The sequence below is a fragment of the Amphibalanus amphitrite genome, unplaced genomic scaffold (assembly GCF_019059575.1).
Source record: "Amphibalanus amphitrite isolate SeventyFive unplaced genomic scaffold, NRLGWU_Aamphi_draft 000418F_arrow, whole genome shotgun sequence".
NCBI classification, from domain to species: domain Eukaryota; kingdom Metazoa; phylum Arthropoda; class Thecostraca; order Balanomorpha; family Balanidae; genus Amphibalanus; species Amphibalanus amphitrite.
In genome coordinates, this window is record NW_024881912.1 from 467,103 (window position 1) to 492,318 (window position 25,216).

The 25,216-nt window shown below is 49.0% G+C and overlaps 3 protein-coding genes across 7 annotated transcripts; 1 reads left to right on the forward strand and 2 right to left on the reverse strand.

Moving 5' to 3' along the window:
- The first annotated feature begins 13 nt into the window (after nt 1-13).
- On the forward strand, nt 14-6,206 carry LOC122391013 (ubiquinone biosynthesis O-methyltransferase, mitochondrial-like). Of its 5 annotated transcripts, none has more exons than XM_043384530.1 (7): nt 14-38; nt 549-722; nt 3,899-4,007; nt 4,315-4,501; nt 4,629-4,823; nt 4,974-5,133; nt 5,458-6,206. In XM_043384530.1, exons 2-7 carry the CDS (start codon nt 593-595, stop codon nt 5,661-5,663), a joined length of 987 nt encoding a protein of 328 aa, XP_043240465.1. In that variant the 5' UTR covers nt 14-38; nt 549-592; the 3' UTR covers nt 5,664-6,206. The 5 variants fall into 5 exon arrangements, with proteins under 5 accessions (XP_043240465.1, XP_043240466.1, XP_043240467.1 ...); XM_043384531.1 differs by lacking the exon at nt 14-38 and adding an exon at nt 46-99; XM_043384532.1 differs by lacking the exon at nt 14-38 and adding an exon at nt 64-139.
- LOC122391012 (myeloid zinc finger 1-like) lies at nt 5,987-11,087 on the reverse strand. The gene is made up of 7 exons (XM_043384528.1): nt 10,990-11,087; nt 8,940-9,873; nt 8,464-8,625; nt 8,076-8,252; nt 7,713-7,881; nt 7,095-7,318; nt 5,987-6,874 (listed from the first exon to the last, which is right to left on the reverse strand). Exons 2-7 carry the CDS (start codon nt 9,819-9,821, stop codon nt 6,701-6,703), a joined length of 1,788 nt encoding a protein of 595 aa, XP_043240463.1. The 5' UTR covers nt 9,822-9,873; nt 10,990-11,087; the 3' UTR covers nt 5,987-6,700.
- A 596-nt stretch (nt 11,088-11,683) lies between these two features.
- On the reverse strand, nt 11,684-16,132 carry LOC122391015 (aminoacyl tRNA synthase complex-interacting multifunctional protein 1-like). The gene is made up of 3 exons (XM_043384534.1): nt 15,644-16,132; nt 12,797-12,931; nt 11,684-12,511 (listed from the first exon to the last, which is right to left on the reverse strand). Exons 1-3 carry the CDS (start codon nt 15,797-15,799, stop codon nt 11,816-11,818), a joined length of 987 nt encoding a protein of 328 aa, XP_043240469.1. The 5' UTR covers nt 15,800-16,132; the 3' UTR covers nt 11,684-11,815.
- Nucleotides 16,133-25,216: the final 9,084 nt, after the last annotated feature.

Consider the following 25,216-nt stretch of genomic DNA (forward strand, 5'->3'; position numbering starts at 1 on the left):
ATGCTGCTAAAGCGCTGCAAAATTTGTTGATGCAAATGGTGCTAAGCTGGTGCTATCCCCCCCCCCCCCGATGGTGCTTGTGTTTTTTATATACCTTAGGTGCTCTAAGCCAGGCTCTAAGCTCCTCCTTGCTCCTCAGGTCCTCACTGAATTAGTGCTGTGTGCTTAGCTAAGCATATCGTCATTTTTTTGTGCTTTCAGAATTTACACGTCGAGTTTTTTAGCCTTTTCCATTAGCTACCTACTCCAACTCGTTTGCGACGCTGACGCTGTACCTACTTAAGTTATAATTATCATAGTTATCATGAGTATGATTATCATAAGTAGGTTTATGAATATCATATCATATGATCGCGATGCTGTACCTACTTATCACAATATCACGCATTTATGCCTAGGGGAAAGTGGTTTGTTTTGCTTTGCATCTTTTTCTAATGTACCTACCAAGGTAATCCTGATTGATTCATATGTTCTATTTAAAGCAAGAACAAATGGAGCACATTATTTTATGTGTTGATTTTGTGTTAACTTGCTTCACATTGTTTCAGGTTCAGTCATCAACTCATTTAGGTGTCCGACAAAATCTGGCTCAATGCTCAATATCAGTAAACTGTGTGCTGCTTTTTCTGAGCAAGTGGGAATATCTGTCTCGAGGCTCAAGCCAGTACATAAGAGAAGTATACATGTACAAACAGCCTCTTTTTCAGGATATGCAGGAGCTGGTGGGTTTTAAATAATCTTGGTTATCTTTATCCCTGCTGGGACATCCGTAGGAAGCATTTCTAACAATCAGCTGATTGCATTAGTGTGGAGGTATCTTAGTTCACATGCACCTTTTATGTCATTGATAGCTTAAAAAGTTGCTGGCAGGCATTATAAATGAACAAGTGCACTGTTCTTCATGTTACTACAGGGTGTCTCAAAAGTTCGTTGACAGGTACCAGCCATGCTTTTTTGTCAATAATTCTAAATCAACCATTAACCCGCGCCCCAGTGGCGGTCTCAGCCAACTTCGCCCTAGTGAGGGGGGGCATATGTTACCACCCACCTCTAACTCAAAAACTAAGAGGGCTAGAAAGACGCGGTAAAAAGCATTCGATAGCTCTCAATGCGTACGTTTGAAAGTATTTCAGTCATTTTTCACCTTAGAGCAATGTTGGGGTCACCAGAGGTCATCAAAGGTCAAAATTTGCCAATTGTCATTATATTTTTCAGAAAATATGCCGCTATCTCAGGAACTATGGTAGCTAGAATAACGCAGGGAAGAGCAATCGATAGCTTTTGAACTCTTCTTTTGAAAAGGTCATTATCAATATTGACCTCAGGTCAACGGTTTGGCCTCCAGAGGGCAAAAAGTCCAAAAATAGCTGTTTTTACGAAGTGTTTTTCGACAATAACTTTCGACTACAAAAAGCCACGACATTTCTATTGCCAGAATCGTGTTCCTCTCGCCGAGACGCGTCGAATGAACTATAATTTGACCTTGAAAGGTCAAGTTGAAAATTTGACCTCAGGTCAAGGTCAACCTTACCGGAAAAGGTCATGTTGCATATTAGTCGATGCGTCTCACTCTCAACAAGACAAACACAATGAGATCATCCCCAGCGTTCTATCTCTTTCCAATCGCGAGTTATTGGCAAAAAACTGTTTGTAGCCTCAAGTGACCTCGGATGACCTGTCTAGAGGCTATCAGCAAAAATGACACCTTGGTCATCACGAGTGGACTAAATCATTGTGATTCTGAAAAATTTGGACTGTTCCGATGCGTACACACGGATCTAGAGGCATTTTCATTTTTCTCCATTGACTTGTAATGGAAAGGTTTCGCCACTGACCTGACCTTAGGTCAGGATATAAAAAATCCGAGATATACAAATTGTAGGCGCCCATAACAGCATGCAACCCACCAAGTTTGAAACGTTTCTGACAAACACTGCAGGCTGGACATGATTGCAAACTTTTTTTTAGGCTTGGTCAGTTAACTTGACCTGGTGACCTGACCTGACATGACCTGGGGTCAAAAATTTCACACATTGTCCAAAATTGATGTACCAAAAGCTACCCCAAGCGGCGCGGCGCTACGCGCCGCGGTTTTTTATTCACATGCAAAAAACGCGACAGGGTGGTAACATATGCCCCCCCCCACTGGGGCGAAGGTTAATTAACGGTCGAAATTTTGCATGGGCATTCGTAACAACCTTCCTCAAGCAGCCTCATTGTTTTCAAGCGCATTCGACCCTTCATGCGCTTACAAAAAGGGTTCATCTCTGACCATGGGTCAGGCATGAAAATGGAGGTCGCAAAATCGGGTCGACTGAGAAACTCTCTATTTCAGAAGTAATGGGAATGGTTAAGTCGGAAATGACCCATGGCAAACTGTCGGCGAGGATGAGTACAACATGATGATCATCTAATAAAAACGGCGGCTAAAATTTTTGAAGGACAAAACCATGCGAGACTAACAGCGTTTTGAACGACCCTCGCACGGCAGCAGACTCGTGCTCCGGAAAGCAGCTGAAAATGAAGTCATAACTATTGAAAACTGACAAGAAGCTCACAGACAGAGGTTAACCAGTTTCAAAAATTGCAGGTCACCGTAAAATAAAGACAAAGTATCATTTGAAATTGTTTATAATATCTATAACGCTAAATTTTGGGGAAAAATAACACGAAAATCATCAATGCCAAGGACAACTGACAAACTGACCCTCCAAAAGTGTCAATTAATGTAAATTTTTATCCTACGAAGTTTCAAGAGGCAGATCTGGAGCGAATAGCTTCCTTTTAGACACAAAATCCCGACAAAACCGCACGATGGACAGGTTTTGGCCGTTTACAAAGCAGAGCCTCTTCTGAAGAAAACACTCCGCAACTCAACGAAGGTATTGTCATGGGGAATGATGAGCGTTTGGGAATTGCAAAATTTGCACAACGTGTCTAAGAATCAGATGGCCGACACATTCTTCTATGATATGCTGCGAAAAATTCGCCCATGGCACTTCCCATTTGTTCAGGAAGGGGGTTGTTTTGAAAAGGAAAATGGTGCTTGTGAGGTCGGCGCCAGTCATTCATGAAGGAGTTTGCGCCAGAGAAGACCTACAAAATGCTCACGGATGGTGTCGATGCAAGCTGTCGGCTTTCAGGGAGAAGCGGATGTTGCCGGGGAGCTCGTCAAACCTAAATCTGACGCAGAAACTGGAGGGGATTCCCCTACAAGAGCTTGAAAGCTGGTAACCTTTTATCAGCCTCCGGCAGCTGACGGAGCGACGAAAATCGGTATGGACATATATTTTTGGAGATACAGCAAATAGTTTGATTTCCAACCTTCCGAATCAGTTGTCAAAGCATGCATATTTGTCTAGTGTGCACACAGACACCAAAACCTGAGATTTTTGGCCGGTTTTTATATGCTTTATGGGCGTGGGAAATGTGTCAACGAACTTTTGAGACACCCTGTACACTTGTCATGGATGTCAGTTGATAAGCATTTGAACAAGATCAAGGGCATTGAAAGGGCTGCTCCTGAGATCACTTTTTAACATCTGTACCTACTTATAGACTTGATTGTAACCACAAAGTGATAAAGCCTTGCCATAAAAGCTACCTATCGATTATTCATGACAGGTCTTTATCGGCCATGTTTGCTGGGCATGTATATGTGGGGAAGGGGTGTGGCTGCTCTCCAGGCCTAGTCCAACCAAATTTGTATTTCAGTCAATGTGCCAGGACTTGCACTAGGACCGAAATCAACCTCACGTCTTTTTTATTGGAAAATGCTGTCCCAGGTATTTCAACCGTATCCCTATCCCTCCACTCCCCTACTCCCTAATGTCGTCGGTCATGGTGTCGGGTTTCTCCGACCTTGCCGGACACTCCTGTTCACTCACCCTACCCACAGGAGAGAGCACGGTGAACCCGGATGAGGTGGCCAAGTTCAGCCGTCTGGCGGCGCTGTGGTGGGACGAGACGGGCGAGGTGCGACCCCTGCACGCCATGAACGAGCTCAGGTCAGACTGCTGTGGTGTGTCATATTGAGCGAGCCCAGCCGACTGGTCACTGGATGTAAAACGGTGATGAACATTGAGCGAGCCGCGCTGGTCAGCACCGGATGTATGAAACATGTTTTACATATGATATACATATTTTTAATGATAGCTCATTGTAACGTATCCCCTTTACATTTTCTTTTTGCGAGATTATCCCTGTTTGTCGTTAATTATGTCCTACATGCTCAGTTCCAACAGTTCTCAATTATTCTACTATCGTTTGGGCGCCCTCACCAGCACACCCGACCCCCTCTCCGTCCGCCGGTAGGGTGCCGCTGGTCCGTGACGGCCTGGTGGGCACCGGGGCCGTGCCGCCGCCGCTGCGCCGCTCGGCCCGACCCCTCGCCGGTCTGCGGGTGGCGGACGTCGGCTGCGGCGGGGGGCTGCTCTCCGAACCGCTGGCCAGACTGGGAGCCCACGTCACCGGCATCGACGCCGCCGAGGAGAATATACAGGTGCGTCGGCGGCGGGTGCTGCGCGTCAGTGACTCCCAGGGACCGATGTAAAGTCGCGTGTGGTATGGTATGTTGATTCGTACGTTCCTGTGGGCCTGTTCAGTATTAATCAACGCACTACCGCCAGGTGGCCGCACTGCACGCGACTGAGGACCGTCGGCTGCGGTCCCCGGGGCTGCGGCCTCCCCAGTACCTCTGCTGCACGGTGGAGGAGCTTGCCCAGGAGCAGCCGCGCGCCTTCGACGCCGTCGTGGCCTCCGAGGTGCTGGAGCACGTGGATAACCAGCCTCTGTTCCTGGACATGTGCTGCCAACTGCTGAGGGTGAGAACTTGCAGCAGCGAGTCGACATGTCATGGTGCCAGCCCAGGTCTGGAATGGGATCGATTTGCTGTAATACAATAACGTAATTTAGTCATCATAGTGCCGCTGTGCTGCTCATTGTACTAAATCTAACCCTCCGGCTTTCCCCAGCCCGGCGGCTCGCTGTTTCTCACCACGTTGAACCGAAGCCAGTGCTCGTGGCTGGCGGCCATACTGGCTGCCGAGTACCTATTGCGGATTCTCCCGGTGGGAACCCACGACTGGAACAAGTTCATCCCGCCGGCGGAGCTACACAGCCTCCTGGCAGCCAGTGAGTGGGGCGTGAGGAACGTGGGTCTGGCCCAGTGTGCTATTACGTGGTTTGGACATTGTTGGCTGACGGGCTGGGTGAGTTCTTCCTGGACACCTAATCACATTCTGAGGGAAGACATCGATGCAAAACGTCTTTCTAATTATTTTCCTCCTGGACTACGGGAAGTCATAATTGTTGGACAACGCAAAGGGGTCCTCAGTCCTGTCGTATACGCGGCTGCCTCTGTTTTACCCAGGGCCCCGCTTCGGGATGCGTTTGGTCAGTTGTATGCCTTTCGTCTCTCCCGGGCACCCCTTCTAACCTGCTCCGCGTCTTCCCCAGACGGCATGTCGCTGCGTCTCCAGCACGGCATGCGCTATAACCCGGTCAGCAGCCGATGGAGCTGGACCTCCGACTGCTCCGTCAGCTACGCCATGCACCTGGTGGCGCCCGAGGACCCGCTGGACCCGCCGGAGGATCCTCTGCAGGATACAGAGGACCCGCCGCCGGCGTCAGGGGAGTCCCCGCGCGGTGCGGCCGCAGCGTAACCAACGTGCGGTGTGGGACGGAGTGACTGACTCAGGTGTCTGTATTGTGAGTATGGCGATGGAGAGCGGGTGGACGCTTCTGGAGAGATAGTTCGTTTGATCTGTTGCAGGTCAGAATGCATATGGAATGAAGTGTACGTGGGGAAGCGATGTTTCGTTAGTGTACTCGTAAGCATGAGCTTAGCAACTGTTGTGAGAAGTTTGTCTTTTGAAAATGACGTCGGCTTTAAGCCAGCGCCGTTATCATACGCCTAGCGGTTTTAAGTGCAAAATAATCACCTCAGCGATGCCGGGATCCGGCAAATGTCAAATACAAAAAAAAATAACATATTTGTTATATATTCGCACCGCAGTCAACACAATAAGTGATTAAAATTGTGTGATAATGATGACATTGTCGATTCAGGTGTGGTGAATATACGCCACATTTACCACTGTTCGGGGAATATGATTCAGATCATCCCCAACGCAATACTAGCAAGATGCACCCCCTAGATCCCCAAATGGAGCTGGTATGACGATGAATATAGGCATGAAATATGAGTCAGTGGATATGCGTGATAGATCACTTATGAACATTCACAACTGACATATTATGGATGAAGTACGGGATATTGCATATACCCCACGAGCTATGAAAGGAACAATGGGCCAGAGCCGACTCGATGGATATACAGTCGGCGAGGATACCTAACAGTACCTGCTTTCAATTGTTCGTACCTCGTGAACAGCTGGCATCTGGCGAGGATCGTAACCGATGGGACCTCGGCTGGAGACCCTCCTCTGAACACGGGACCTGCCATCTGCTCCAGGCCGTCCGTTATGACTTCTGAATCACCGAGACTGGGCCCGGATGCCCCTTCTGGGTCACCAAGAGTGGGCCCGGATGCCCCCTCTGGTTCACCAAGAGTAGGCCCGGATGCCCCCTCTGGTTCACCGAGACTATGCCCGGCTGGCCGTCCCTTCTGGTTCACTGAGAGACTAGGACGTCCGACCGTCCCTTCTGGTTCACCCAGAGACTATGTAACTAGTCCTGCCTAGCCGGGTGGCAGCGGATCGTTGGAGGCCAGGACCAGCAGATGCTGCGTCTGCGACTCGGTGCCGCCCTCGGTCGCGGCGGCCGCCGTGTGCTGCTGGTGGTCCGCCTCGGCCATCTCGTCCATCTCCATTATAGTGATGGGCTCCAGCTTCTGCTGCGACTGCTGCAACATCTGAACAGGGGAGCAGACGGGCCAGTCATGTGACGCCGCCTCCCAGATATCAGTACAGTATCAGACGAGGGCAACTGTAGCTGCGACGCAGCTGATCTCGGCATCCTTCCGTAGCCGCAGCCTACAACACTCCGCACCCCTGCATGGCTTCCTACACCTCCCCGCCAACTCTGACCACCCCACCCCCGACCCGCACCCGGCGAGTTCTCCGGCCGCTCACCGTGTGCGCCGTTTGCTGCAGCAGACACAGCTCCTGCACCTGACTGTCGGTCCGGTCGTGCTTCGAGCGCAGGTGGGCCTGCATCTTGTACCGCCGGCCGAACCCCTGGCCGCACAGTGGACAGACGTGCGCGCGCGACGCGTTGTGGGTGTCCTCGTGACAGCGCAGGTCACCGCGGTCCCGGAAGGCCCGCGTACACTGACTGCACTTGAACGGACGGTCGCCTGAGGCGGAGAGAAAGAATAAATAGAACGACCAGTGGCCACCGAGGGCGTGAGAGTCGGTCTATGAACGGGGGGAGGTCAGACTGGCACTGGTGGTTCAAGACTAATTCAACATGAGCTAATACAATATCAGAATGATTAGAGACGGTGTGAATGTTTATCCTGCAAATCGATAAAAAGTGCAATCATTGCGCGAATACTGACATGCTTGTAAGTTTGAATCGATAAACCAAATAAGTGTCAGTTTGTCACGAAACATTCGTTCCATAGAGCAAACGCGTACCAGAGGGCGCCCCACAAAACCCGCACGTCCTAAATCAGCCAGTATGGACATAGGACAGCCGTTCCCAAAAGCACCCTCTGCGGGTCGCGGTGCGGGTACGCAGTCACTGACCTGTGTGCTTGCGTTTGTGCCGGTCCAGCGAGCGCTTGAGCAGGAAAGTTTCGCTGCACATGGTGCACGCGAAGCGCCGTTCGTCGTTGTGTTTCCTCTGGTGGGCTTCGAGCGCCTGGCGCGTCCTAACTCGCTTCCCGCAAGTGTCGCACTGGAACGCAAACTGGTCCTGGAAGGGAGGTAGGGAGGGCGCAGATGAGACTCGACGAGCATTTAACAAGTTAGCAGCAAACAGCCGGGTTAGTGTCGTAATTTTTAGAACCATCGACATCCCACAACAAAAGGCCTTAATGATAAACAAAATATATATGGTGTACCCGAGATCCAAGACGGAATTTCGCCCGCCGCTCGCCCCGCACTGACCGTATGCACCATGGCGTGCGCTCGCAGGTTGCCGCGCTGGCTAAAGCCACGGCCGCACACCTCACAGGTGTAGGGCCGGTCGCCGCTGTGCGTGCGCATGTGGTCGTCCAAATGGAGTCGGCGCATGAACGCCTTGCCACATTGGTCGCAGCTGTGCAGACTGCGCCGCTCGTGCACCTGGTGAAATAGGGGCGAGATGATGACACACTGCCGACAGTGACACACTAAGTTATGACACTGATACATAAAACAGACCGGCATTCGGCGTGTCATACGCTGCTGACATACTGATATAAGCAGACACTAACACGCTGACAGCCAAAAGACTAATGTTTACACAGAGTCGCAATGACACTCTACTTTGCGCCCCATTACACCCTGCACGCACCTGTTTAACGTGCTCCCTCAGGTAGTACTTCTGGCTGAATGTCTTGTTGCACAGGTGGCACCGATTGTTGGATCCCTCCGGGGTGTGCGTGGCCAGGTGCTGACGGAGCCGCGCCGGCCGCTGAAACTTCTTACAGCAGTAGCGACACGTCAGCCGGTCCTCCTGAGGACGCGGCGTGGGTCAGGGAGGCGCTAATGGGAGAGCGAAAGTGGACAGGAGACAGGAGAGTAGACACTCGGTGAACTTCAGGGGCAGTTGACGCATTGTTAGGGCAGGAGGAATGGGTACTGGGTAGGGCATGTCCAAGGTATAATCGAAACGAAAATGGGGATGAATCATGGATTGACTGGATATGATACAGCACAACAGTATGGCATCAAGTTAGCCTGGTCCAGACAGTTTCGGTATTTCAACTCTTAGGTATCATAATTATAGTCAAAAACAAAAGGAATCGGAGAGGTGTCCCAGTATCTCACGTTCAGTGCGGCGGCAGTTCGTTTCCTCGACCCGGCCTTATGCACGTGTATGTTGACATCCAGGTCCCTGCACTGGGCGGGCGACTCAGGCTCGGTGGCCGGCGGCGGGTCCGGCGGAGGTGCCGGGGACGCGCGCCGGCCACCAGCCGCGCTCCGGTAGCGCCCCGTCTCGTGCTGAGCGGCGGGACGGAGCGGCCGCCGGCGCGCCTCCTCGGCCGCCGACTCCGGCTCCGGGTCGGCCGGCGGCTGCGGCTCCGAGTAGAGCCCAGCCGTCTGCCAGTAGAGCCGGCGTACGGCTGCGCACGTCTCCGTCAGCTCCTCTCTCAGCCGGTCCAGCCGCTCCGTCAGCTCGAAACACGCCGAGCACAGCACGTGACTGTGCGTGACGCGCGGGTCCAGCGGCGTCTCCAGCGCCGCCTCCAGCGCGTGCAGCACCGGCCGCAGGCTGGTCGACGAGCGGACGCTCTCCTCGAACACGGACACGGGCTGGCGGTCCAGCTGGCGCGAGTTGCACACCAGGCAGTGGTCACCGGCGGGCGGCGGCAGCGGGCCGGCGGCGCCCGTCTGTGCGCCGCTGTCGGCCGGCTCCGGCGGGTCGTCGGGGTCGGCGGCCGGTCCCGGGTGGCCCACAGCCACGTCCACCAGCGCCGACAGCGCGTCTAGACCCACCGGCGGTTTCAGCGCGGCGCCGGCGGACCGCGGCAGCGGCGCGAGCACAGTGCCGCTGCCGTCGGCCAACACGAACCCGCCAAGCGGCTCTGAAGAATGCATGAGTACACTGTAGGTCTCTGGCTCGGCAGTTGGCAGCACACTGGTGAAGTCAGCCTCAGTGACTGGTGGGGCGGCGACATGATTATCATCCAGCTCAGGTGCAGACTCCATGGCTGCTGCCTCGGCAGGTGGAAGTGGCTCAATTCCTCATGCAGCTCACAGTCTGGAATGAATGAGGAGGTCAGTCTGTAGATTTTCAACTGCTGGCTATGGCTACACTATGCAGGAGAGTGCTGATTGACACAATTTTTTTCAGCAGGCTGCCAAACTTCCCAAATATGGAAGATAGTTGCTGACATTTCCCAACCTCTTGTTGGTGAACTCTACACTCCAAATGGATTTCACCAATAAGAAGCGGAGAAACACTGGTACCTACCTAGGCCGGCAGCATGCTGATAAACAATCCCACAGTAAGGAGTGCCCATAACACAGAGTAGGTACCTAAGTAACTAATGTATTAAACACTTATCATTAACTATGAAGTATGAAGTTGATTCCTTCACCAACTTCTGCTGTTGACTTGAGGGTGTTGAATCTCTTCAGTGTAACACATTAATCATTAATCAAAATTGAACATACTTATTTGCTGAGGCTACCACAAGACTCCAGACCAGCACATGACTGAAATGGTGTTTTTGCATAAACTTTCATCTATGATTGAATTTAATGCCCATTGATAATTCAACAAATCAATTAAGCTAATAAAATGAAAACCATTAGGTAATCAGTAACATGACAGGTAAATGCAACAACCAACTAGGGGGCACTTATCTACCAGACTATGGAAAGCTCTACAAGATCAATACAAGATCTCATCAGAGCAAGGGCATACTCCACCAGTCCATTGCAGCATGAATTTACTGTGGTGCAAGGCAGTATATACCCTGTGGTGTGCTGCACATTTAGTGCGAAGCGTCATGGACCTTAAGTGGTGCATCTCAACGTGAACAACCCCATTGGCCATTGCCATATTTTGCAGTCAGGCCTTCCTACTATTACAATTTTATATTATGTACCATGTCAATGTACACTATAAAACATTTACAAATAACATAAGTGGGTACCTATTTCAAGTGATTTTTTTAACAAATTGTACTAGGCATTTGGGTAAACCGTGCACACCAAGCAGCCAAGAAATAGTATTCAACGTCTATGAAACATTGGCATTTCATATGCAATCAAGAAACCTATAACAAACTTGTAACAAACAACGCAATTATCTGCAGGAATCAAAATACCCAGAAAAGTATCAATAAATGCAAATAAGCAAAATACCTACCACGGGAAAACTATTTGAAAACCCATTCACTGACAATAGAAAACAAAAAGGAAAGTGCATTCCCAAGCTTGATTATAAGCTTCTGCCAATGACCGTGCATGACCGTGCTTCTGCCTGTTCAGAAACTCGCGCACTCTGCTGACGTGCGGATCCGGAGAAGCAAATATATACCAAAGTAGTATATCACTTATGCTTGGAATGAAGCGGATTTTTCCATTTCAGATTTCCAAAGGTTGTAGCATAAGTCAAAACAATTTCAAACAGGAGAATCAACAGAAAACGCCGACAGTCCCCTGTGTCTGCAATGCATAGAAATAAAGACCGTGTCTGTACTATGCCTTGGTCAATCCGACTCATGTAAACAAAACACCACAACCGCTGAACAGATAATGCAAGGCGAAGACTTTTTAGGGAAACAAATACTGCAATATCTCAGGAAAACGAAAAAATCCGTGGATTAATCTCAATGCCTCTATGTAAATAGCATCAACCAGTCTATTGTAAACCCGCCTGGTCAGTGACACCAATCCAATAATCGACTTGGACAGGTCGCACATTTTGCACCTATGGTATCCAAACTTCATAACACGCAACGCCCTATGTACTGCAACACGGTGCATTGCATCGAAATATATGAGGCATAATTGCAGGGTCTCGAGCATTTATGTGGAAACTGGACAAACGGCTATCCTAGGCATATGTAGTGCATACTTTTTATTGTCCACCTGTTCAAGTGTGTCATCAGATTGGTAACAAAAAACAAAAGCTCACAATGGATCCAAATAGTCGATAGAAAGCAGCACTTCCCGATTCCACAACAAATTATCTATTTGATAATGACGTTGGTGAGCGTCTGGGCAGTGACGACACCCTTCCCCGCCACCTCCCAGACCACCCCGCGATAAGTGGCGCGCTTCTCCGCGTCCGTCTTCAGGTCGGGCGCCACCTGCTCGAAGATCTTCTTCTTGGGGTTCAACTGTGCGTCGGCGCGGCGCACGAAGCCCTCGCAGGTGACCAGGTCGCCGGGCTGCGCACCGGCCGGCGGCGACAGGATCTCCACCTTGTCCGGGGTGCTGGCGCACATCACCATCGCCTGAGAGGTGACGCCCCGCATCTTGGCCGGTTTGAGGTTGCAGAGCAGCACGGCCATGCGGTCCTGCATCTGCTCCACAGGCACGAAGCGCACCAGGCCGGAGACGACGGTGCGCGGCGCCGTCTCGCCGACGTCCACCTGTTCCACGTACAGACTGTCGGCGTCCGGGTGCTTCTCGGCGGTCACTATGCGGCCCACGCGCAGGTCCAGCAGGCCGATATCCACCGAGTCGGCGTCGCCCGCGCCACTCGCCGCCTTCGCGTCAGCTTTGGGCTTCTTCTCGCCCTTCTTGTCCGCCTTCTTCTTGTCGGTCTTGGCCTCTTTGGCGGGTTTGGTGTCGGCGGGCGCCTTTGTTGCAGGGGCTGCCGCCGGGGCAGCTGCGGCGGTCACAGACGCAGCAGGAGCGGCACTCCGGCCGGGGAGAGGCACCTGAAATAGCACCGCATTGTCAGCATTCAGTTCTATTATTTTCACACGGGACCATGTTCAAATAGTTACCACCCGTCTCATGTTTCAAGATCAAAGCGTTACTGCTCTTCAATCCACCTGCCACAGACAAGCTGAGAAAATATTGCTATCGAAGTAATATACAAGTATGGAGTTATTGTGTTGAAAGTCACGCATGCCCCTTGCCCACAAACCAATATATGAGAACAATAAAAACGTTTATCAGCACCGAATAACACCGGTGTCATGCCAAGTTTTTGAGCTAACCTGTTTTACTCCATTCTTTTCTTCTGCTTGGACGAGTGCCTTAGTCCATCGCTCCACCTCGGCCTTCAACTGAGAGTTCTCCTCCTGGAGACTCAGCAGCTCTTCGGACTGGGTCGCCGACTGCAGAGCTGCGATCTGAGGACATACGTGAAGCGATCTCAGTTTTAATCGGACGATGGCGTGACCACCATTTGGGAATTCATCTGGGGAGTCGCTGCACCCTCAGAGACGTTTTGAACAATCGTCATATTTTTTTCTTAGTTTTCTTTTTCGGATAGCTGAGGGAGTGGTTGGTCTTTCTAAGCTCCATTTCCACATCCATGTATAATCCCTTTGTTCTTCATGTGAGCTGCTTGGTGCAACTGTACAAGACCTCCGTCTTGTAAATAGGTGGCAGGCAGCGAGTTCGCAACCCGGAGAGCTCCAACGTCGTTTGACCCGCGCTTCTACATTCAGCCAGCTGGCAACTGGCGAGAGGGCCAAGTTACACCCGGAAGACGGTGCCAACTGCCATCTACCAGTGATACGTTAACTTTCGACATAACTGGTGAGCTGGGCGCGGCCAATGTCGGATGGTGGGTCCATGGACACATTTTCAACAAGCATCGCTCAGCGTCACACCCAAGCCTAAAGCCATCCACTCACCCATCTCGACTAGATTCATAAAACAATATACTCTTTAATTATGGTTGCTTCTCCCATCATGTAATTGCAGTGCTGGTGGCCTCCGCCTAAATCTGGAGCACCATACACATTCCAGGATAAAATCAATGACAGCTGCCACCCGTCAGCCCAATGGAGTGTCGTGCTCAGGTCTGGTCCTTTTGCAGACCAGCCAAGCCAGATGAACAGCGGATATCTGGGGTAGGTTTGCTATCGTAGGTAAACATATTGATGCGACGACGGGACGACCGACAGTGCAGCAGCGGGCCAGACCGGTCATTCACATACAGCATGAAGTATGAACAGTGATGGAGCAAGGGCTGGTCCCTGGGGAACTCTACTCTGTGCAGGGGGCCTGGTCTGACTCTCTGCTTTCAACAGAAGCCTGCTGGTGGTTGTGACTTGTGTTTCAGGAATGCACTCTTCTATTTGAGGAAATTTCGACTCTGATGTCATGCCCCTCTATCTTCTTCAGGACTCTTAAGTCTTCATGGTGGGGCTGTGTTGAAGGCTTTTGCAAGGTCTTGATTTCTGATGTTGTGATGACTGATGGGCTGGTTGATTTCAATCATGCTCTGCTTTCCACAGTTGTTAGCAAGTAACTAACAGCCATTGGGTAGATCAAGACATGTTCAGATGGAAACCATGCTTGTCATTTTTGCTTAGGTTCTCCACCTCAAGATGGCATCAGCTGGCTGCAGATCAACTCCATCATCTTACAAGAAACTTATGCCAAACTGACAAGACTGTAGTTTTTGTGCTAATTCTTACTCCCCTTCTACCATATGAGGCAATATATCAGTCAGTTTCACATCAACAGGCAGGACAGTCCTGCAGTACTGGCCCCTTGCCCAGTGTCCATCCAGCTTCTGTAAATAAGGACCAGCATGGTGAGCAGTGAACAACCTGTTGCCATTTGATTACTATCATGATCTAAGAGTGCACAACATCTGATCCAGTGACAGAAAGGGTCAAAGAACAAATATCCTCTTCATCCCTAGCTGAAAGGTAGAGGTAAGCATTTAGCAAAGCCCTAGGCCAAATGCACAGCATGGCAGAGAGTCAATGAGCTGCACCAACCAGGGTAAGAAATCTTAGACAGCTAACACCAACAACAAGGCTGGACATTTGCCTTAACTCACACCAAACATGGCCTAAGGGTTTTACTATGAAAATGAAAGTCCTTTTGTTGCTGAAGAGAAAACTGCTTTTAAAGGATTTTTGTTCCTTGCTCCAACAGTTTCATTCATTGTTTCTAGATTAGTTCATAATTTCTGCACAAGCACAGCACAGTGATGAGCTGGAGTGTGCAGAGCTGGGTAATGATAAAGCAGGCTGAGGCATCTCACATGCTGCCACCTGTTTTTCAAGTCATTAGACTCCAGTTCTTGAGATGTTTACACAAATTTTGCTGTTGGCTGCACATTGGTAGATTGTAGGTTTTAGGTTTGTATGTGGTAGGTTATAGGTCAGGTCAGAAGGTGAGGTAAGGTCAGGTAAGATTATGTTTTGTTATGCAAGTTGTTGTATTGGTATGACTGGTATGAAACTTTTACAAATGAAATTTGTGTAAATATCTCAAGAACTGAACAGTCTAGTGGTGTTTTTGAAATTTCAATAATAGGTAACAGCATGTGAGACACCAGCTATATGAATACCCACAGGCCACAGCTTTACAGAATCAGCGCCACAACAATGTTAAACCAAGCTATATCAACATAGGTACCAGCCAAGTGCCATAGCACCGACAAGATCTTGTCCACATAGGCATGCTTTGAAATTCAGCCCCTGGGTCCTTGGCCCTGTTTCACCGGTGATAGCAGCATGCTGGTATTATACGTGTCAAATTGGGTTTCCATGGTCATGGAGACGTCAGGCTATTCCTCCAACACTACCAGGGCCCTGTTTCACCGGTGGGCGGTGATAGCAGCACGCTGCTATTACATGTGTCATTTGATAGTAGCATGCTGCTATCACTGGTGAAACCTCGTCACAGGGAGTCTAATGGTGGTCTTTGTTTTGCGCTACGAGGTCTATAGGTGAAACAGGGCCCAGAAGTGTGATGTCAACTCACGAAATGGAATAGCAGCGTGCTGCTATCACTGGTGAAACAGGGCCCTGGCTGGTGGGTATCTTGATCTGCCAGTTTGCCTTATATCAGCAGCCAGCGATTAGGAATCTCACCTCTTTCTTCAGATGCTGAATGATGTCATCAGCCTGCTTAGCTCGATTCTCCAGGCGGTTGACGACTTCCGAACTCATTTTTCTGCACTGGCGCGCACAAGGTATGGTGCTCGAATTGAAAACAATAGAAGAGACCCCTCTGGTCAATCGAAACATAAAAATACCGAGAAAAAAAACTGCACAGAAACTCCCCAAGGTTTAACTCCCAAATTCTACCACAAGGTTCAGTGACCACAAGCCAGCAGTGCTTCACTTTTGTAGAATATGCGCCATTACTGCCGTAACAGACCCGACGGTATTTGGCATCAATATGCCAAGAGGATGCTTATCTACTAAATATTTACTGCATGCAAAAACACAAAAACAATAAAATATTGAATAGTTCATCTGCAATTTTTGCAATTTATAAAATATTTCAGCATCCAAGAGCTCTTCTGCAATCATATTTATTGACAGGCTGCAGCACACATACAGTTTGGGCACGACGCCAGAATAAAATATTCCAATTCCAGTTCCACGCACAGTGCACACACTAGAAAAAGATAAAACAATTTCATCATTTTAATTTTACAATTTATTTGCATACTTAGAACGTCCATCAATTGAGCAGCAGATTGATATTCGCGAATATCAAACTAAAAATTCGATATTCGGACGGGGAACGCAATAACTCAAGAACCAGTGAACCGATTTTGATGAAAATGCCCTCATTCGATTCCCCGTTCCTTATTGCAGGTTGACAGCGATTTCCAGGTCACTAGGTCATGACCTTCAAGGTCAAAGTCAAGGTCAAAGGACGGGGAACGCTCTACAGCCTAAAGTTACCGTCCGATTGGCTTGTAAATGGTCTCAATCGATTCCTCGACCCCGATTCCAGCTTGACAGCGATTTCCAGGTCACTAGGTCATGACCTTCAAGGTCAAGGTCAAAGGACGGGGAACGCTCTACAGCCTAAAGTTACCGTCCGATTGGCTTGTAAATGGTCTCAATCGATTCCTCGACCCCGATTCCAGTTTGACAGCGATTTCCAGGTCACTAGGTCATGACCTTCAAGGTCAAGGTCAAGGTCAAAGGACGGGGAACGCTCTACAGCCTAAAGTTACCGTCCGATTGGCTTATAAATGGTCTCAATCGATTCCTCGACCCCGATTCCAGCTTGACAGCGATTTCCAGGTCACTAGGTCATGACCTTCAAGGTCAAGGTCAAGGTCAAAAGACGGGGAACGCTCTACAGCCTAAAGTTACCGTCCGATTGGCTTGTAAATGGTCTCAATCGATTCCCCGACCCCGATTCCAGGTTGACTGCGATTTCCAGGTCACTAGGTCATGACCTTCAAGGTCAAGGTCAAGGTTCGCGAATATCAAACTAAAAATTCGATATTCGGACGGGGAACGCAATAACTCAAGAACCAGTGAACCGATCTTGATGAAAATGCCCTCATTCGATTCCTCGTTCCTTATTGCAGGTTGACAGCGATTTCCAGGTCACTAGGTCATGACCTTCAAGGTCAAGGTCAAGGTCAAAGGACGGGGAACGCTCTACAGCCTAAAGTTACCGTCCGATTGGCTTGTAAATGGTCTCAATCGATTCCTCGACCCCGATTCCAGCTTGACAGCGATTTCCAGGTCACTAGGTCATGACCTTCAAGGTCAAGGTCAAGGTCAAAGGACGGGGAACGCTCTACAGCCTAAAGTTACCGTCCGATTGACTTGTAAATGGTCTCAATCGATTCCTCGACCCCGATTCCAGCTTGACAGCGATTTCCAGGTCACTACGTCATGACCTTCAAGGTCAAGGTCAAGGTCAAAGGACGGGGAACGCTCTACAGCCTAAAGTTACCGTCCGATTGGCTTGTAAATGGTCTCAATCGATTCCTCGACCCCGATTCCAGCTTGACAGCGATTTCCAGGTCACTAGGTCATGACCTTCAAGGTCAAGGTCAAGGTCAAAGGACGGGGAACGCTCTACAGCCTAAAGTTACCGTCCGATTGGCTTGTAAATGGTCTCAATCGATTCCTCGACCCCGATTCCAGCTTGACAGCGATTTCCAGGTCACTAGGTCATGACCTTCAAGGTCAAGGTCAAGGTCAAAGGACGGGGAACGCTCTACAGCCTAAAGTTACCGTCCGATTGGCTTGTAAATGGTCTCAATCGATTCCCCGACCCCGATTCCAGCTTGACAGCGATTTCCAGGTCACTAGGTCATGACCTTCAAGGTCAAGGTCAAGGTCAAAGGACGGGGAACGCTCTACAGCCTAAAGTTACCGTCCGATTGGCTTGTAAATGGTCTCAATCAATTCCTTGACCCCGATTCCAGCTTGACAGCGATTTCCAGGTCACTAGGTCATGACCTTCAAGGTAAAGGTCAAGGTCAAAGGACGGGGAACGCTCTACAGCCTAAAGTTACCGTCCGATTGGCTTGTAAATGGTCTCAATCGATTCCCCGACCCCGATTCCAGGTTGACAGCGATTTCCAGGTCACTAGGTCATGACCTTCAAGGTCAAGGTCAAGGTCAAAGGACGGGGAACGCTCTACAGCCTACAGTTACCGTCCGATTGGCTTGTAAATGGTCTCAATCGATTCCTCGACCCCGATTCGAGCTTGACAGCGATTTCCAGGTCACTAGGTCATGACCTTCAAGGTCAAGGTCAAGGTCAACTAACGGTCATGACCTAGTGGTCATGACCGTTAGTTCATGACCACTATTAACGGATTAATACAGTGACCGACCACTAGTGACCGTTGACCTGTCACTAGGTCATGACCAGAAGGTCATGACCTAGTGACCTGGAAATCGCTGTCAAGCTGGAATCGGGGTCAAGGAATCGATTGAGACCATTTACAAGCCAATCGGACGGTAACTGTAGGCTGTAGAGCGTTCCCCGTCCTTTGACCTTGACCTTGACCTTGAAGGTCATGACCTAGTGACCTGGAAATCGCTGTCAAGTTGGAATCGGGGTCGGGGAATCGATTGAGACCATTTACAAGCCAATCTGACGGTAACTTTAGGCTGTAGAGCGTTCCCCGTCCTTTGACCTTGACCTTGACCTTGAAGGTCATGACCTAGTGACCTGGAAATCGCTGTCAAGCTGGAATCGGGGTCGAGGAATCGATTGAGACCATTTACAAGCCAATCGGACGGTAACTTTAGGCTGTAGAGCGTTCCCCGTCCTTTGACCTTGACCTTGACCTTGAAGGTCATGACCTAGTGACCTGGAAATCGCTGTCAACCTGGAATCGGGGTCGGGGAATCGATTGAGACCATTTACAAGCCAATCAGACGGTAACTTTAGGCTGTAGAGCGTTCCCCGTCCTTTGACCTTGACCTTGACCTTGAAGGTCATGACCTAGTGACCTGGAAATCGCTGTCAAGCTGGAATCGGGGTCGAGGAATCGATTGAGACCATTTACAAGCCAATCGGACGGTAACTGTAGGCTGTAGAGCGTTCCCCGTCCTTTGACCTTGACCTTGACCTTGAAGGTCATGACCTAGTGACCTGGAAATCGCTGTCAAGCTCGAATCGGGGTCGAGGAATCGATTGAGACCATTTACAAGCCAATCGGACGGTAACTTTAGGCTGTAGAGCGTTCCCCGTCCTTTGACCTTGACCTTGACCTTGAAGGTCATGACCTAGTGACCTGGAAATCGCTGTCAAGCTGGAATCGGGGTTGAGGAATCGATTGAGATCATTTACAAGCCAATCGGACGGTAACTTTAGGCTGTAGAGCGTTCCCCGTCCTTTGACCTTGACCTTGACCTTGAAGGTCATGACCTAGTGACCTGGAAATCGCTGTCAACCTGCAATAAGGAACGAGGAATCGAATGAGGGCATTTTCATCAAAATCGGTTCACTGGTTCTTGAGTTATTGCGTTCCCCGTCCGAATATCGAATTCTTAGTTTGATATTCGAGAACCTTGACCTTGACCTTGAAGGTCATGACCTAGTGACCTGGAAATCGCTGTCAAGCTGGAATCGGGGTCGGGGAATCGATTGAGACCATTTACAAGCCAATCGGACGGTAACTTTAGGCTGTAGAGCGTTCCCCGTCCTTTGACCTTGACCTTGACCTTGAAGGTCATGACCTAGTGACCTGGAAATCGCTGTCAAGCTGGAATCGGGGTCGAGGAATCGATTGAGACCATTTACAAGCCAATCGGACGGTAACTTTAGGCTGTAGAGCGTTCCCCGTCCTTTGACCTTGACCTTGACCTTGAAGGTCATGACCTAGTGACCTGGAAATCGCTGTCAAGCTGGAATCGGGGTCGAGGAATCGATTGAGACCATTTACAAGCCAATCGGACGGTAACTGTAGGCTGTAGAGCGTTCCCCGTCCTTTGACCTTGACCTTGACCTTGAAGGTCATGACCTAATGACCTGGAAATCGCTGTCAAGCTGGAATCGGGGTCGAGGAATCGATTGAGACCATTTACAAGCCAATCGGACGGTAACTTTAGGCTGTAGAGCGTTCCCCGTCCTTTGACCTTGACCTTGACCTTGAAGGTCATGACCTAGTGACCTGGAAATCGCTGTCAAGATGGAATCGTGGTCGGGGAATCGATTGAGACCATTTACAAGCCAATCGGACGGTAACTTTAGGCTGTAGAGCTTTCCCCGTCCTTTGACCTTGACCTTGACCTTGAAGGTCATGACCTAGTGACCTGGAAATCGTTGTCAACCTGGAATCGGGGTCGAGGAATCGATTGAGACCATTTACAAGCCAATCGGACGGTAACTGTAGGCTGTAGAGCGTTCCCCGTCCTTTGACCTTGACCTTGACCTTGAAGGTCATGACCTAGTGACCTGGAAATCGCTGTCAAGCTGGAATCGGGGTCAAGGAATTGATTGAGACCATTTACAAGCCAATCGGACGGTAACTGTAGGCTGTAGAGCGTTCCCCGTCCTTTGACCTTGACCTTGACCTTGAAGGTCATGACCTAGTGACCTGGAAATCGCTGTCAAGCTGGAATCGGGGTCAAGGAATCGATTGAGACCACTTACAAGCCAATCGGACGGTAACTTTAGGCTGTAGAGCGTTCCCCGTCCTTTGACCTTGACCTTGACCTTGAAGGTCATGACCTAGTGACCTGGAAATCGCTGTCAACCTGCAATAAGGAACGAGGAATCGAATGAGGGCATTTTCATCAAAATCGGTTCACTGGTTCTTGAGTTATTGCGTTCCCCGTCCGAATATCGAATTCTTAGTTTGATATTCGAGAACCTTGACCTTGACCTTGAAGGTCATGACCTAGTGACCTGGAAATCGCTATCGAGCTGGAATCGGGGTCGAGGAATCGATTGAGACCATTTACAAGCCAATCGGACGGTAACTGTAGGCTGTAGAGCGTTCCCCGTCCTTTGACCTTGACCTTGACCTTGAAGGTCATGACCTAGTGACCTGGAAATCGCTGTCTAGATGGAATCGGGGTCGAGGAATCGATTGAGACCATTTACAAGCCAATCGGACGGTAACTGTAGGCTGTAGAGCGTTCCCCGTCCTTTGACCTTGACCTTGACCTTGAAGGTCATGACCTAGTGACCTGGAAATCGCTGTCAAGCTGGAATCGGGGTCAAGGAATCGATTGAGACCATTTACAAGCCAATCGGACGGTAACTTTAGGCTGTAGAGCAGTGGTCGGCAGGTCCTCCGGGGTCGTGCCCCCTTTTTTGGCGCCAGGCAGCGCCATTACCCCCACCTGCCAGACCCCATTGGTGATATAACCATGGTTACTAAAATTCCATACTTTTCCGCGACTCTTTGGGTACCATATCTGCGAGAAACCACAGGCTCCCCCCCCCCCATGCGGTTTCTCGCAAATATCTCAAAAAAGTTGAGCGCCACCATTTTGTCACATTTTGTCATGCATTTTGTCTGCACATGTTGTGAAAATTTCAGACCAAAGTCGCTCAAAGTCAGGTCACCAGATCACGTCAAGTGACCTCACCTCAGTAAAGACTGTAACGCCTGTTGTAGCTACACAGAGTAACAGATCTCTTTCAAACTTCCAGGAATTGACAAAGGCAACAAAACATGTACAAAATGTATATCTCGGATATTTGATGTAGGTGACTAAAGGTCAGCTCACTTTCACGCCCTCTCTCGTTATCAATGGGAGAGGTCGCAAAGTCAATGGTAGAAATTGAAAGACGCCTCTTTTGGATGAGTGTCATTCCTAGCACTGTGAAGCACTGAATCACAAGTAAACATGACCACTGAGCCGGAAAACTGCACCCGTAACCCCGCTGTATGTCCCTGAGGTCATTTCAGGTCGTGAACGGTATCTAATAGTTTTCGTTAATAACTTTTGATAAAGGCATGCCAGAGCGATGAAAATACCTTAGATGTGTTTAGCTCGACGACACGGATCACCTGATGTGCAACAAGACCTTCGAATTTCGATGCTTCTCGACGGGGGGAGCACGATGCTGATAAAAGTGAGCTCTTGCAAGTTCTCAGCGAAACGCTACTGAAGAAAACCTATCAGCAAACAACGTACATTTTATCAGCAAACAAAGTACATTTTAGCCATTTTTGTCTCCGCAGGCTAAATCGTTATTCTTAGGTTAAATCTGAGGGCGTCATCAGAAAAAACGTTAAGAGAGCAATCGAATGCGTTTTTCCGCAGCTCTGTAGCTCTATCCTTTCCTGAGCTATAGGCCAGTTTGTCGAAAATTATCAAAGGTTGACGGGGCATTCCACGATAGATCGACCAAGGCCTAACACCCGACCATTTTTGATTTTGATGAAATCTTGTCTATAGGGTTCTCTTATGCCCTGAAGTCAATGGTGACAACGCCAGGCCCCTACGGTCAGCGGTTTAGGAGATATAGCCCCGGGCATTTTGACGAGGTCACTCTGCAGAGTGATTTTTGAGGTGCTATATCTCCTAAAGTAATGAAGGAAATGCATTAAACCTGTACATCGTTGTGATGGCGGTGAAATGAGCAATTTATTGGCTATCTCGGATTTCCAAAAAAAGTTATTTTGATTTTTAGCTGTGACGTCATCAATTTTTAAATTTTTTGGCTACCCCCTAGTACATTAAAATTTGTCATTATTTTTGCTCAGAAATATAGATCGGTCAATGTTCTTTTGACTGTCAAAAAAATAAAAATGGTTATCTTTCTATAAATATTTTATTTTATTTTTTGAAAACAACTCTGTAATATGAAATTTGCATACATTTGCTCTGAAACGACAAATAGGTGCAGCTGGCACGGACAGTGGAAGGACTGGATTTATAAAACACCTAAATAATATTTTCTTGAATATTTTTCGCAAGTGGAACAAAGCGTAAGATATTTTAATTTAACATTCTGTATTTCCCAAAAGTATGATTTAAATTGATCGAGCGTTACAACAACGTAAAACAATGTAGTTTGTTTGTAGTAATGAGTGCAGACGATCAAGGGGAAAACCCTTGAAGCTGAGTCCGAGTTACTGTGATACAATTGTGCCCTAGTTGCGACCCACCCGCTGTGAACAAACAATGGGGGAACACTACACCGCCTGGTCGGTATCGCTCCGTGACAAACACCCCTCCCCCGGCGCGTCGGTCCACAGCCCACACGTTCCGCCAGACAAAGACGTTAACGTTGGCGCCGTCGCCGGTGCCTGCGTGGTGTGATGAGCCTGAACTGAGGGGCCGGACCTACCCGTCTCTTACCTCGGTATCCGGGAGGATTTGGCGTAGTGCGGCCTCGACCTCCGCCAGCTCCTATTGCGTGTGTTCCAGCTCTCCCTAGCTGAAAGACGCCGGAGTTGACGGAAGGAGACAAAGGAAAAATAAGAAAGAAAAAAAAACGAAAAACATGAGCGGCCGCCGTCTGACGTGCCACTCACGCACTGGAGGCGCCCGGCGGCCGGCGCAGTGTCCTCGCCACGGGCTGTGTTTGCTTACCCGACCGCTGGCGCTTATCTAGCCTCCAATTGGCGCCCGCACCCTCTGTGGCCGGCTCCCTCATATGCCGGGCACCTCCAGGAAACGGGGGGGCCGGTTGCACCTCTAACGCCAAGCGTTAATGTATTTTGCACGGAACTGACGTGAAAAGACCATTATCATCGGAGACGCAAGCAATTTGCGTGTCAGCCTGGTGAAGGGCTGTGCCAGAGACGGTCTGAAGACTGCGCCATGACCAGGAATTATTGTGCTGACCCATTCATCATAAGAGCTTTTGTTGTATCACGGATGATAGGAAACATGATCCCGCTATGGTGCATGTATTTTGTGACGAAGTTGTTCGAGAGATCCGTGGCGTTGTTCCGCAGCTCACGAAGGTTCACTACTTTACGGACGGCTGTGCAGCCCAGTATAAGAACCGGTACAATTTTGTAAATATCTGCCATCATGAGGAGGATTTTGGTGTGAAGTGTGAATGGAATTTTTTTGCGACCTCGCACGGGAAGGGTGCTTGCGATGGCATTGGCGGTACTGTTAAGCGAGCAGCGTACCAGGAGAGCCTCAGGCGGCCTTACAGTGACCAAATTTTGGATGTGGAAGCACTGCACAGCTACCTGGTTGGTCAATTTCGGTCAGCTATCCGATTCATTTTCGTTCCTAGTGTCCGAGTGGCGGAAAAGAGACAGATGCTCAAGGCCCGCTTCGCTAAAGCTGTTGCAATCAGAGGAACGCAGCGCTACCATAGATTTACACCTGTGACTGTATCATCTCTTAGAGTTCACGAACTCTCAACGGATGAGGGTCGTGTCGTGAGCATGCATGCTCGGACGAAACGTTCCAAGTAAAAAGTGTGTTTGTGTGGCCGTGATCTCGTTCCTGTCTTGGTGCTTTGCCGTCTGTTATTGCAACTGCAATAGAAATGCACTCCGTTGTTTATGGCTTTTATTGCATCCAGCGTTGAAAATGATGATTCGCTGATGAAATACCTAGTCACATTACACCACCTTTTGCCTTCCTGAAACTACCAATTATTTTGTTCGTTTATAATTAGTCGGTTCGTAAATATGCTTTGCAAATCGACTGTCGGTTGGTCATTTGAGCTACGTTGATAAACAAGGCAGCTGTGGCAGCTCAAAAGTATGTATAATTTTGCCATTATATTGACTCCTGTGCAAGTAATATTAAAGTTCTTTTTTTTTGTTATCAAAAGTGAAGTTAAAGAGAAGAATATTATATGCCGAAACCCAGATAACCTCTTTTTGGAAGTAACTGGTCCTCGCAGATGTGTCTTATTAAGAGTGAGAGCGTTCAGTGTTCATAGCAGCTCGACAGACGACAGACAACAAACATCTTGACAAACCATTCAGTATTTGATTTGGCTAATGATTTATGTGCTTGTTGTATCGTGGCCAAACTACTTTAACAGCAATAATCCCTGTTTCATCTTGATCTTGCTTTTATTTCCATTTGAACTCAGATCTTGAAACAATCATCTGAAGTGATATCAGATAGGTACTGGCTTCTGTTTCTCTTGAAAGCAAGTTAAAACAACAATGATAAACTAAGGCAGGAGATGTGAGTTGTGGCAGTAGATTTTTGATTCAACATTATGTCAACCTTATATTGCTTGAGACCTCTGTGACAGACAAACAAATATTTATAGTTTTTTGA

Excerpts from the sequence above, each read along its gene's own strand:
- LOC122391012 (XM_043384528.1), bottom strand. The coding sequence starts at position 9,821 with ATGGAGTCTGCACCTGAGCTGGATGATAATCATGTCGCCGCCCCACCA. Across the intron at positions 7,882-8,075 it reads CGCACGCCATGGTGCATACG|GACCAGTTTGCGTTCCAGTG; the intron begins GTCAGTGCGGGG and ends CCTCCCTTCCAG. Across the intron at positions 6,875-7,094 it reads TGCAGCAAACGGCGCACACG|ATGTTGCAGCAGTCGCAGCA; the intron begins GTGAGCGGCCGG and ends TCCCCTGTTCAG.
- LOC122391015 (XM_043384534.1), bottom strand. The coding sequence starts at position 15,799 with ATGTTTCGATTGACCAGAGGGGTCTCTTCTATTGTTTTCAATTCGAGC. Across the intron at positions 12,932-15,643 it reads TTCAGCATCTGAAGAAAGAG|ATCGCAGCTCTGCAGTCGGC; the intron begins GTGAGATTCCTA and ends GTATGTCCTCAG. Across the intron at positions 12,512-12,796 it reads AAAAGAATGGAGTAAAACAG|GTGCCTCTCCCCGGCCGGAG; the intron begins GTTAGCTCAAAA and ends GTGCTATTTCAG.
- LOC122391013 (XM_043384529.1), top strand. Across the intron at positions 723-3,898 it reads TTCAGGATATGCAGGAGCTG|GAGAGAGCACGGTGAACCCG; the intron begins GTGGGTTTTAAA and ends CCCTACCCACAG. Across the intron at positions 4,008-4,314 it reads CACGCCATGAACGAGCTCAG|GGTGCCGCTGGTCCGTGACG; the intron begins GTCAGACTGCTG and ends GTCCGCCGGTAG.